The following is a 12,954-nucleotide window of genomic DNA, read 5'->3' on the forward strand; positions in this document are numbered from 1 at the left end:
CCTATTTTCTTCATTTTCTTTTTGAAATAGCCTGGCTATGCTTTGATCAAATTTCTCTATAACTTTTAAGTGTAGTAGTTTTATATTAATGCTAGCAAAGAACAACTCGCTATCATTTAATTATTTAAAAGTACATTCATCTGTACAGAAGTGCTATATTAGTTTTGTTTTCCACTTTGAATAATATTATTGAAATATTTTTAAAAATTGTATTCTTGAAATAATATATGTACAGTATGTGCATAACATTTTGTAAATTTTGCCCTGAAGTAAAAAAAAAAAACATTTTCTGTTTCCTTTTTGGAAATCCTGTTGTGTGTTAGAAAAGAGAAGGAAGAGTGGATCAAGGCCAAATATGTAGAGAAGAAATTTCTAAAAAAGATGGCAACTGGTGAGGTTTTAACTGACAGTGATAAGACCAATCATTGGAGGGTGAAGAAATGTCACAGAAACAACAGTTCAACCAAAGCAACATCTACGCGGCGGAAGTATCGACAGGACCCTGGGAATGTGCTGCCTGCCAGTATTTCCTCTGGTAGGAAATGTGTTTTTTCCTGTTAGCATGTCTTAACTGTTTCTGCGTGTTATGCTTTCTGGCTGTAAGGAGTTAGTCTATTAGAAGTAAGGGAAAGATGAACCAGTCTTTTGTCTTACTAATCAGAAGAACAAGTTCTAATTTTTATAGACCTAAGACTGAAATCACTTTAACTAGTAAATGTAATAATTGCTATCACTAAACAATGTAGAAAGCTACTGTGTTATATATAAATATCCGCTGTTTGTATGAATTTAGTGATCAAACTTAACCATACCTATTAGTGCTGCCACAGGTAACCCAAAACTACTGCAAAAGTTGAAATAATTGTCATCCTGTAAATATCCTATCTATATATCAGCATGGAATCATAGGTTTGGTGTGGTGGAAGCATGCTCACAAAGAACTGTTTCCCAAACATTGTTTGGTGAAAAGACACGAGCACAAACTCTCATTCATGTGAATGCTTTTGATAGACACAGTTCTTGCTCTCTCAGCTCTTATAAATTGTAACGTTTTCCTCATTTTAAGTTCCTAATTAAAGAAGACGTATTATGTCCAAATCTTATTGAAGAATTTCATCATGAAGGGTTATCAACAGTGAAAATGAGTACACGGGCATTCCTAGCACAGAGAAACGATGAAGTCAAACAAATTAACGGCAAAAATGTGGATCGGTTACATGGCAAATTGGTTAAATGTATGTCAATAGACTATGCTGAAACAGTTGGTGGTGATCATGCGGAAGATGTAAACATCAGCTTACAATATCCCGAAGAATATCTACAACCGTTAACACAGTCCGGTCTTCCTCTGCACGAATTACTGTAGAAAGAAGGATGTATCCAAGAAAGGTAATGTAGTACATCTTCAGGGGATAACATTAGACAACAAAGGAGATCTTGATATGCCATTCGTACGAAAATGTTAACAGTTTCCCATTAGAATAGCTTTTGCAAAGACAATTTACAAATCTCAGAGCCAAACATTCAAAAAAGTCATTTTATTTAATAGAGAGAAAGAAACGAAATTCAATCACGTGCAGTTATATGTTGTGTTGTCACGATGAAAGTCCAAACACAGAATCAAAATTCAATGCGATATTGATGAAAATTTAATTCAAAAAATTATTTTTACTGAAGTTTTACAGTAAAAGTGTAAGTTTAAAAAGTTTTTGTGTGTTAACTTCAAAGCCAAAAAGAACAAAATCGTATTACGCAACAAATAACACTTAATGCAACATGAAACATAATTTACTTTCAAATTATTAGGTTTTACAATTTTTTAAAATGGTTAATTACTTGCTGTAATGTAAAATAGTAAGTAAATTGTACATCTGCATCCCCATACACGAGCGGCAGAACCGCAAAGAGGCTAGCGTGTAGCGCAGGTACAGGGGTTGGCTAGCGAAGAGAGCAAGGGGCAAAGCCCCCTTGTATTAAAATATTTCAGAAACTAAATATATTTAAAATAATTTAAATGCACAACTGTTCTATTACTACAGTTGGTGTTCAATTTTATAAATAATTGTTTTAAGGGAAAATGTTTATTTTGATTTTATTTTGTGAAACAAAAGGTTACTTGCTTCCATGTTGTTTTGTTTTGTTATCAGTACCAAAGTTGAAATTTTAATATTAATCCAACATTAGTGTAAACTGTCTCTTTGGGCATGGAAAGTATATTGAATGTACAAGTAGGAGAAAGAGCTGCTGCAGAAGTTAGACTGGCACTGGCTTGATATATTTAAAATTTTGTCTGTTCACAGATTCAGATTTGAAAGCAGACATTACAGTTTCGGGCCACTGCTCCTCTGTTGTAAAGTTGCTTCTCTGCAGTAGCCCAAGATGAGTGTAGGGATACTCAGACACCCCTGGATGGGTGACTTGTAGCCAACATTGGTAGTGAATGAGAGAGTCTCCTCATTAAAACTTTTAGTTGGAGAAAGGAAAAGCTTGACAGCTCTTTGCACATATTAAGTTTTCAATTATTTAGAGTAATTTGACCTTCTCAGGGAAAAGTGGTTGCAGTGCTTGAAAGGGGTCCACCTACTAAGTCATAGTATTACAGCTAGACAAATGAAGGGTAATGATTGGAAGCCTGTTTTAAATCTAAATAATGAATTCTTACTGGTTTTCTGTGCTAGCGATAAACAACAAAACCCTGGACTTATTGATGGACACATACAGTTAGAAAAGCTTTCAAGTTAAAGAATAAAGCTAAAGTGTTAAAGTGATCTATCTGGCTGTGAAATACTGGGGGAGCTAAAAAGATGACAGCTTTGATGAAACTTAAAATAAAGGCCAAGGTTTACAATGTTTTTTCTGAACTCCTTGTAAAATAACGTTTAGATCATTTACCTCATGGAGCTTTGGCAAACAATTATACATTTCAAGATGGGTAGGCAAAATATCTGCCTGATGGTTCTCAGGAAGACTAAAGTAGCATTCCTCTTAGCAAAAAAATATTATCAGGTGATGAACTTTGAATAACTCCTGTGCCCGCCAGATACATAGAATTCTTCAGTGGGTGCCTACAATCTTCAGTATTCATTTTTGAGAATTAAATGATTACATCTCTAAATTTATAATGGCAGAATTTTCCTTTTGAAGTCATCTGCTCTATGGCATGGACTGAACTAATTAGTTTGCAGCCATAGATGGAAAGACAATGAACTGTTCTAAAATTTATTTTTGGGTTCTCTCCCAGAATATGATATGATATTATGATTTGATATATTATTATACTATGATAGTAGGTTACACTCTGCAGATGATGGGGAAGTAGCTGCGCAAAGTGAAGTATTTTAACTGTCTTGGGGTCTTATGCAGCAGCATCAGTATTACAGGTATTGTAGCATACAGTAGTGAAGTGCAAGCTTAGATTTAATTTACAAGCTGTCATCATCATTCTCATTTGTAGCGATAAGCTCGACAGTCTTGGAGGAAATTAGAATATAGCATCTGTTTCTCTTAGTTGTCAGGAGCTAGTTGAGGTATTTTGGTCATCTAAGGAGAATGAGGGCAACCCCATTAGTAAACATTCCAGACACTTTTCTACTTTTTCTATTGTGTATGGTGTGGGAATATTAAAAGTGGAGCAGTGACTTCCACAGTGATTGAAACATCCCGGACAAGTGTATAATTACTTTAGCTTAGCAAGCATGGTATTCATTTTTTGGAGGTTTGAAATTGCACATGGCAATAGGAACCTATGACATTAATTACCAATGCGCAGGTTTGTTCAGTGCTAGGAAAAATGTTACAAGAATCATTGTGCATTGATTACAAGTGGTGTGTTGACATCACCATCCCCACAGCCAAGAACAGGTTATAGGAATGCTCCTTTAGCTTATCAGTTTTATTGACTAGTTTGGTGCTACTAAAATAAAGCTGTAAAGTTCAAAGTCAGAGGTTAACGTCAAGCACTACCAGACTACTGTTAAATTAACTACTTTTATCTTGTAAGTTGCCAATGCTTTTAGCTTTGAAAAACATTTTGTTGTGGTACCAAATGTAATATATATATATATATATATATATATATATATATATATATATATAACTGTAATATATATGTAATAAGATATAACTGAACAATTTTATATTGAAAAATGCAGTATTTTTTTTATTCTAGCCATTGTCTTTAAACTCTTATTTTAGCTTCAATTTAACAAGTTTAAATGTCTTGTTTGTGTACTCTGCAGTAGCTGCTCTAGAGAGGAAGTTCCGCAGAGATTCCTTGTTTTGTCCAGATGAGCTTGACAGCCTGTTTTCTTACTTTGACACTGGCTCTGGGCCTCGCAGTAAGTTTTATAAATAGTACTTTTTCACTGTTTTCTATATTAGGTTCTGTGATATGAAACATGGGGATAAGATAATTACCAACATTTTTTATTAAATAAAACAGTTCATCTATACCCTGGGGTCTCCCCTGTGTGCTTTTCACTGCCACAGAGGGCAATTAAGAAAGTCTCATGTTGGGATTTAAGTGCTCTTACAAAAAACAACTTTTATTTTGTAGGTAATTTAAGAGAAATAGGTATCTGTAAAATTAGTGTTCTTTCTTTTTTTGAATTGTTGGAACAATTTTTTCCTTTTTTAGTCTTACCTGTACTGATCAGATTTATGCTCTGAAAGTCTAATGAGACACAACTACAGTATTTGTTCATCATGCAGTAATGATGAGCTGTATTCTTTGTGAAGCGTATAATTAATGAGACAATTATTTTGTCCTCTGCAGAAGGGTTAAGTTAAAATGGTTCTTTTTGTCACTTTTTGGCCCTGCAGGTTTGAGCAGTGACAGTGGCCTTGGAGGGAGCACGGATGGCAGCACAGATATCCCATTGTTTGGCTCTGTTGTTGACAGCGTAACTGAGGAAGGTGGGTGCAGCTCGCAAACAATTTGTCACACCATATGTCTATGCTGCATTTTACAAATTTGTTGTACATTTCTTAGTAGTCATCCAAAGAATGTTTCATTTTTTACTTTTTCTTAGAACTGTCTATGTATAATATAGCCTCTTAATCTATCTATCTATCTATCTATCTATCTATCTATCTATCTATCTATCTATCTATCTATCTATCTATCTATCTATCTATCTATCTATCTATCTATCTATCATCTTTAAAGTAGAACCTCACCAAAATACTGTAGTTAAATTGTTTACCCTGCACTCCGCAATTCAAGCAGCTAGGCTTACCTGTGACTGTTTTGGGTCATGTTACAGCATATGACCATTTGATAGTTGACCCACATATTAGTAGGAGATACTATGGAATTTTTTTATTCTTATGTACTCCTAAAAGTCTTATCCAGTGTGGTAGGAGTGAGATTACAAACAAATGAGTGGGATATGGCACTGGATTTATCAACAGACAACAGATAAACCAACTGAAGGGATCAATTAGTTGGATTTAAAAAATGTATATACTATATATATATATATATATATATATATATATATATATATATATATATATATATATATATATATATACATACAATCATCTAATAAAATGTGTCCTACATAAAATCTATTATGTAACTTCTATTAGTAATAGAAACAAGATTAAGAACTGTAAGCAGCCAATCAGACATTATCTATCTATCTATCTAAACACAGAGAAGTTTTGTTATTTCAAAAAGAAAAAGCACTACACAAAGTACACTCAATATTGCGTTCAAAGTAGTAATGAAAGAGTAAGTGTTAAGCCTACATTTTCTGTTCATCCTACTTATAGTTTTTACTTAACAGTAAAATGTCTGGAACAAGACTAATGTAAATGGATGTGAATGTGAAATGTCAATGCCATGCTTAAGTTGCAGATGCAGTATACTGACATTATTCAATCAGAACACAAAGACAGACACTAGAAAACTATTTTTTTTTGGAGATGGAAAGTGCTGTTTGGGCATTTTTGGCAATTAAATATACTATTCTGTTTAATAACAGATTTCTGTACATACATTTTACTGAAGGCCTATCACTTTGATCACCTGTCAAATTATCTTTATATACAGTAATCCCTCCTCCATCGCGGGGGTTGCTTTCCAGAACCCCCCGCGAAAGGTGAAAATCCGCGAAGTAGAAACCATATGTTCATATGGTTATTTTTATATATTTTAAGCCCTTATAAACTCTCCCACACTATTATAAACATTTCCCGCACAATTATACAGCATAAACTCTTTGTATTCTCTTAGATATTAGGTAAGATTCATTGAAATTATGTATGTAAACACAGTTTATATACAGTAAAACCTAAATATTATTTTAAAGATATCGAGCGTCTCCGATATCACATATGTTACAGCCATTATGACAGACAGGCCACCAGCAATAAATACGTACAATGCAAGAAAAATTGTATACAGTAAAATGTGTGTACAGTGACACTAAACTATGTACATGTAATAAGTACTGTACGTAGATAATTAATTATGGTTACTCACCAACAATGACACGACGACTTGTCCGATAATGATGAGTTTAATTTTACTGCACAACAAAGGATAGCGTTACAGCTCTTCTAAAGGAGCCTCTTCAGGCGACTGTGTAGCACCGCCGTTGTTCTTCTTCCAGCACTCTTCAATCCAAAGCCCTAAAGCAGATTCCATCCAGACTACTGCCTTATCACGTCCACTTGCAACTCGTTTTGCGCCCTGGTTAAAGGACACTGCGGCCGTAGATCTTATATGCTTTTCCTCCTTTTTATATAAAAAGAATCGTGGACTCATTGATGCCATAATGGTGTCCTGCAGCGGTGTAGCTGTTCCCTTCCTTCAACATATCCAAAACTTTTACCTTTTCTGCAATCATTTGCATCTTCTGTTGGCGCTTAGACACGGCCCCTGAAGCAGTAGCAGGAGCACGTTAATGCTGAATGAGTGAGATGAGACTTCCTGGTTAATGCAGCACTCTGTCGCTGAGCCAATCAGCAGCACACAGGAACTTAACTGCGTGCTCTGATTGGGTAGCTTCTCAGCCATCCGCCAATAGCATCTCTTGTATGAAATCAACTGGGCAAACCAACTGAGGAAGCAAGTACCTGAAGTAAAAAGACCCATTGTCCGCAGAAACCCGCGAAGCAGCGAAAAATCTGCGTTATATATTTAGATATGCTTACATATGAAATCCGCGATAGAGTGAAGCCGCGAAAGTTGAAGCGTGATATAGCGAGGGATTACTGTAAACACTGTGTGGCACGCGGCTGGGGGTGGTACCCAGCCAAGATGCCCAAGAGGACTGGAGGAGGGCTCACGCCTCCTCCAGACTTCGAGGGGGAGACCGCCCTGGTTGCTGTGGGGGCCACGGGTACAGAACTTTGAAGCTCAACCCTGTAGGGGCCCATGGTCACTGCCAGGGGCCGCCCCAATGCCTGGAGAGCCCTGGACCTCAGCACTTCCGCCACACCAGGAAGTGCTGGGGGGAAGAGGAGCAGGGACACCCGGAGTGCTTCCGGGGATACAGCCGGCACTTCTGCCACACTGGGGCGTGTCGGTGGAAGATTGCCGGAGCACACCTGGAGCACATTCTGGGGACAATAAAAGGGGCCGCCTCCCTTCATTCAGGGCTGGAGTCGGGTGGAAGAGGACGAGGTCTGGGAGAGGAAAGAGGCATCCTGAAGAGACGAGGCAGATTGTGTGTTGGCCTGGACTATTAGGGTGATTGGTGCTGTACCACTGGGTTGTACACTTGAATATAATTGTAAATAAACAATGTCCGTCTGTCTGTGTCCAGGCTGCTTCCCACAACTGCATGATTAATTTCCACTCATATCTTTATGTAAATTAATTATTCAAATTGTAGACAAACATTTGCTTGCTTGTATTAAATCACAATTTATGTGAATAATAGTGACCTGATGCATTAATTTATTATGAAGCTAAAATATTAATATTTCTTTTGATTACAAGTCATTAATGAATTTATACTTTAATACTCTTTACTGAAGACATTAAACTTTTTTTCTTCTCCTAATGAGTCAAAAGTTCTAGTTCATCAGGGGCCAAGCATCTGCATTGCTTCTAAGCATTTCTAAATTGTTCACATTGCATGTGATTCAAATAGTACAAAAGTGTAATTTTTAGCTGCACTGATCATATTGGTAATATTACATAGAAATCAAAAATGTGATGAATGTAAGTGTATTCTTTGAATGTTTGCAGTAGATTGCCATACATTAAGTGTACACTAAATTAATGCAGAATTGTTTTCTATTAGTGCATAGTTCAATCTGGAATATAGAATAGTAGGCTATGGCACAAATCATGCACTTGGTATGTTGTTGCAGTTTTGAAAGTACTACGGATATCATTTCTATTTATTGTTGTGCAGCTAGTAATCTTGTGAGATGTAGTATAATGATGTGTATTTACAGTTTGTCAAGTTTCAGGGCTCCTACTGACCAAAAACAGAATTTTGCATTTTATAGGCAACTATGCTGTAATTTGCATTTGCCTGTCCTCAACCATTAAGATACTCCCTTTGACATGAATCCATTTTGCCTGTTTCATAATCACAGAATGTGAAGTTTCAGAAGAATCCAGTGGGGAAGCTGAGATTGAACCAGAAAATTCAGACCCTGAGGATGTTAGAGAACTTCATCCTGGACTACTCATCTACAAAGCAGCCCTGGCACATAATTTACCAGTCATGGCAGAGGCCCTGGCTCATGGAGCGGATATCAATTGGGTTAATGATGAAGATGAAAACAAAACTCCACTAATACAAGCTGTAATTGGGGTAGGTGTATTTTTATTAAAAAAAGTATAGAAAGAGAATCTGAGAAAGTATTGTATTAGAGCAGGTGCTCTAATAGGACCATCAAACAGGGTCCATTGACCCTTTACTCCTTAGTGTCTGCTCTGAAAATTCAGCAGGATGCTTTTTGTGGCAAAAATGAAGTGACTGCCTGGTAAACTGCAAATGCATGAGTGACAAAAACTAGTTATTTATCATAATGTCAGATAGTGACGTTGCATGTTGAACAGGCCATTCAGCCTATCAAGCTCGTCATCTTTATCCATTTAATTCTTCCATAATAACAGCACAGTTTTGAAGGACCCTAAAGTCCTACAGTCTACCACAATACTTGGTAATTTATTCCACGTGTCTGTGGTTCTCTTGTGTAAAAAAAAAAAAAACTTCTTAGTGTTTGTGTGAAATTCACACTCAACAAGTTTTCATCTGTGCCACCACGTTCTTGTTGATCTCAGGTTAAAGTAAGAGTCTTGATTCATTGTACTAATTTCTTTAATAATTTAAAACACTTAAGTCATGTCACCTCTTAATCTCCTTTTGCTTTAACTGATAAGGCTCTGAGCTCTTTTATTCTTTTTCATAACTCATCCCATGTAGTTTTGGAATCAGTGTAATTGCTCTTGTGAGGACTTTTTCTAGCACTGGTGCAGTATGTCTTTTTTGTAGCAAGGAGGCCAAAACTGTACACAGTGCTACAGATGGTCCTCCCCAGTGCGTTATAAAGCTTGAGCATTAACTCATATCTCTATAACCTAACATTCTGTTAGCCTTTTTAATGGCTTCTGAACACTGTCTGGAAGTTGATAGTGATGAGTCTGCTACAACTCCTACTACTACTTCTAATTCTCTCACTCTTACTACCAATATCACTACTACTCCTGCTACTGTGTAGTAGCCACAACCCCCATCTTTAAATTAATCTTTAAATTGCCTGCATCTTAACATCAGAAAAACCAAAGAACTGGTTATTGACTTTCACCACACCAAACAGCCTTGATGTCTGGTCAGTATTCAAGGAGTGGATGTAGAGGGGGTCCACATTAATGACAAGTTGGACTGGCCTTGGAACACAAATGAACTATGAGCTCTGAGGCAAGGGATCTGCACTGGCAATCAGAAGGTATTCTGAAGGAATCCCGTAAATGCCAATAGGGACTCTGTTCTGTTGGGCCCTTGAGCAAGGCCCTTAACCTGCAATTGCTGAGCACTTTGAGTAGTGAGAAAAGCGCTATATAAATGCAAAGAATTATTATTATATTAGAAAGGGCAGAGCTGGCTCTTTTTCCTTTGGAGACTGTATCCTTTTAATGTGCTTAAGTGACATTCTTCACATCATCTATAACTCTGTGATGGCCAGTGCAATTTTTCTACACTATAGTGTGCCAGGCTGGTAGCATCACTTCAAGAGAGGCCCACCAAATCAACAACCTAATTAAAAGGGAAAGCTTAGTTATAGGATGCACTCTGTACCTCCTGAAGGTAGTAACGAAGGAAAGAATTAAAATAAAACTGAGTGTCATTATGAACAATGCTGCACATCCTCTTTCTGACACACTAACACTGAGGACTTTCAGGGGACTCCTTTATACAAACAGCCAAGTCATAAGTTTTCTTTCTTTTTAATTTTCTTGCTTTGTAGTCATTGTGGTCCAGATCAAAGTGTGTGTGTGTGTGTATGCTTATTTATTTATTTACTTACCTATGTATGTATTTAGTGAAAGAACTTCTGTAAAAAAGCCAAATTTGCCCCAGGAAAATAAAGTTCTTTCTATCTAAATTATATCAAATTGAGTAACAAGCTTTTCAGTTGGATTTTGCTGTGCCTTAATTAGTAAATAGATGTATGGACATGGAATACAGATGTTTTTATTCAACTTCCCAATATATTTAGCTTTTACTTTACTTCTCTGTTGAAACTTTCTGTACTCATTCCATTCTCCATCCTGCTAATTCATTTAGATTTGTAGTGTGCTGTAGCCTAGCCCAGGAGAGTGAAATTCAACGCAGGAAACAACTGACTTATACCAGGCCAGTTTACAGTTGCTAGTCAACCTAAAACATACATTTGGGATGTGGAAGAAAAGCAAACTCCACACAACCCATGACCAGACTTGGAACAAACTCACTGCCATACCACACTGAACTTTTATTTCTCATTGAAAGCTTATTTTTTGCTTTTTGCAAGTTATTATCATTTTAGTTAACATTTAGCTTTGTTCAGTGTTAAAGTTAACTGAAATTATTTCTCCTTTTTAATGAAAAGTGTCAAAAAATGCATAAATATTTTCCCTAGTTTAAATTTCTTACTGAAAGTAGTTTCTCTTAATACGGCACTTTCTGAATCCCCTTAGCTGTGGTGTCATTTTCTTTTGTTTAATCAGTTGCCAGTATTTTGGACATTCTTTAAGAATAATTGCAGTGTTATAGTACATCTTATTGATTTTTTACTTCTTATGAAGTAAGTGAATGTATCTCACTTAATGTGGTTTTAAGGAAGAATAAACTCTGTTAATTAAAGACCAGAATGAATTATTTTGTGGCCATGAGAAGTCACTTCTAATGCCTTCCTTATGTGGGATTTTACTTTTTAACTAGCGACTCTTAAGAACATCTTGGATTTTTAAAGACAAAAAATATCTGAGGTTTTAGTATCCAAACCTAACACATTCTTCACATTTACTTTCCTTTTTCTTCTCTTCTCCCAGGGTTCTTTGATAGCCTGTGAGTTTCTGCTTCAGAATGGAGCTGACGTGAACCAAAGAGACCTTAGGGGCCGAGGACCACTTCACCATGCAACATATTTGGGGCACACTGGGTAAGACATTCATTTGCATTTGGTATCTTTCAGTCTTAAGAATGATGTAGAGACATTTCCATTGAAAGTGTCATAATACGTGACCTGCCTAATAAATGATATGAGAGTACAGGACAACATTTTCGAATATGAATCATTAATATGATTAAAATCCTTGAACAAAAAAAATATAAACATTGATTTCTTTTTTCCCTTCATGTTTACTATAAGCAGCTTCAAATACAATAAAGTCTAACACTTTCCTGAATGTCTTCTTATGAAAATATGCAAAACCACTTTTCATCCCCCATCTTGCTATTGCTGTATGGGCTGCTGGTAAAATTAAGCTTTTATTGTAAGATTTTCTTTCTTTCTTTCTTTCTTTCTTTCTTTCTTTCTTTCTTTCTTTCTTTCTTATCACTGCAAATTTGTTACTTCATCTGTCTGAACTGGCAGTTCACTCCTTATACATACATGTGTGTCCTTATTTCATAATTCTCCATCCCTTTGGCTGTCCTGTGCATCCTGATGCAACCATGTGTCTAGCTTTTTACTTCACACCTGTGAAACAAGCTTCACAAATCTGATAGAGCTTCTGCAGCACTACATAATTATAAGAATTCTCTGAAGATTCACCATGTATTTACCATTCAGACCTGGGCTGACTTCATATAATGAGAAATGTTCAATTGCCTTCCTATAAGTTGTTTGAACTGTTATATTTCATAGGGAGTTACAGCAAGTTCAGGTACTGTGATATTTGAATACTGCAGAGAACTGGCTTACACCTCATATTTCAGACAATATTTAATGCTGGATGGGTTTCATCTGACTGAGTGGAAAAAGCAAGAGGAGGACTGGAGATTTTTGTAAATGTGCAGTGATGAAAAAGGGAGCACAGTATTATTAAAACTAAATGCGTGCTCTAGGCATTTAATTACTGATTGAATTTGTCCATGTGATAGCCCGGGAAAGTAAGTTACATCATCCTGGCTGATTTAGCAACAGAAATGATTCACTCTGTATCAATGTCTTTTTGATGAGTCATTCTTAATGCTAGTGACTTCAAAGGAGAAGTCAAAGACTTATTGGGCCTGTTCCTTTCGTGGACCCTGCTCTATCCAAATATTAAATAAATATAAACCTGTGGCACAATCCGAGCAGGTCTGACCTCATGTTTCTGCCACCTAAAATCCTGTATTCACAGTACCAGCCCTTTGTAATCCAAGCCAGATGTTCTATGTGTGATAGGGGGGTGGTGTTGTTTGTTTTCAACATATTTATTTTTTGGAGTGTATGTTATTTTTAATTTCCCACTCAGAACAAATAAAGTCTATCTATCTATCTATCTATCTATCT

At 36.3% G+C, this 12,954-nt stretch overlaps 1 protein-coding gene across 1 annotated transcript in view; it reads left to right on the forward strand.

Annotated features, from left to right (window-relative positions):
- The window catches only part of LOC114656256 (arf-GAP with coiled-coil, ANK repeat and PH domain-containing protein 3-like), a 115,715-nt gene that overhangs the window by 89,083 nt on the left and 13,678 nt on the right, over positions 1 to 12,954 (forward strand). Inside the window, exons 18-22 of the mRNA XM_051930400.1 lie at positions 324 to 535; positions 4,239 to 4,337; positions 4,822 to 4,914; positions 8,563 to 8,783; positions 11,507 to 11,616. Of these exons, the coding sequence (XP_051786360.1) occupies positions 324 to 535; positions 4,239 to 4,337; positions 4,822 to 4,914; positions 8,563 to 8,783; positions 11,507 to 11,616 (735 nt within the window). The remainder of the gene's footprint in view (positions 1 to 323; positions 536 to 4,238; positions 4,338 to 4,821; positions 4,915 to 8,562; positions 8,784 to 11,506; positions 11,617 to 12,954) is intronic.

The sequence above is a fragment of the Erpetoichthys calabaricus genome, chromosome 8 (genome assembly GCF_900747795.2).
Source record: "Erpetoichthys calabaricus chromosome 8, fErpCal1.3, whole genome shotgun sequence".
In the NCBI taxonomy this organism is placed as follows: domain Eukaryota; kingdom Metazoa; phylum Chordata; class Cladistia; order Polypteriformes; family Polypteridae; genus Erpetoichthys; species Erpetoichthys calabaricus.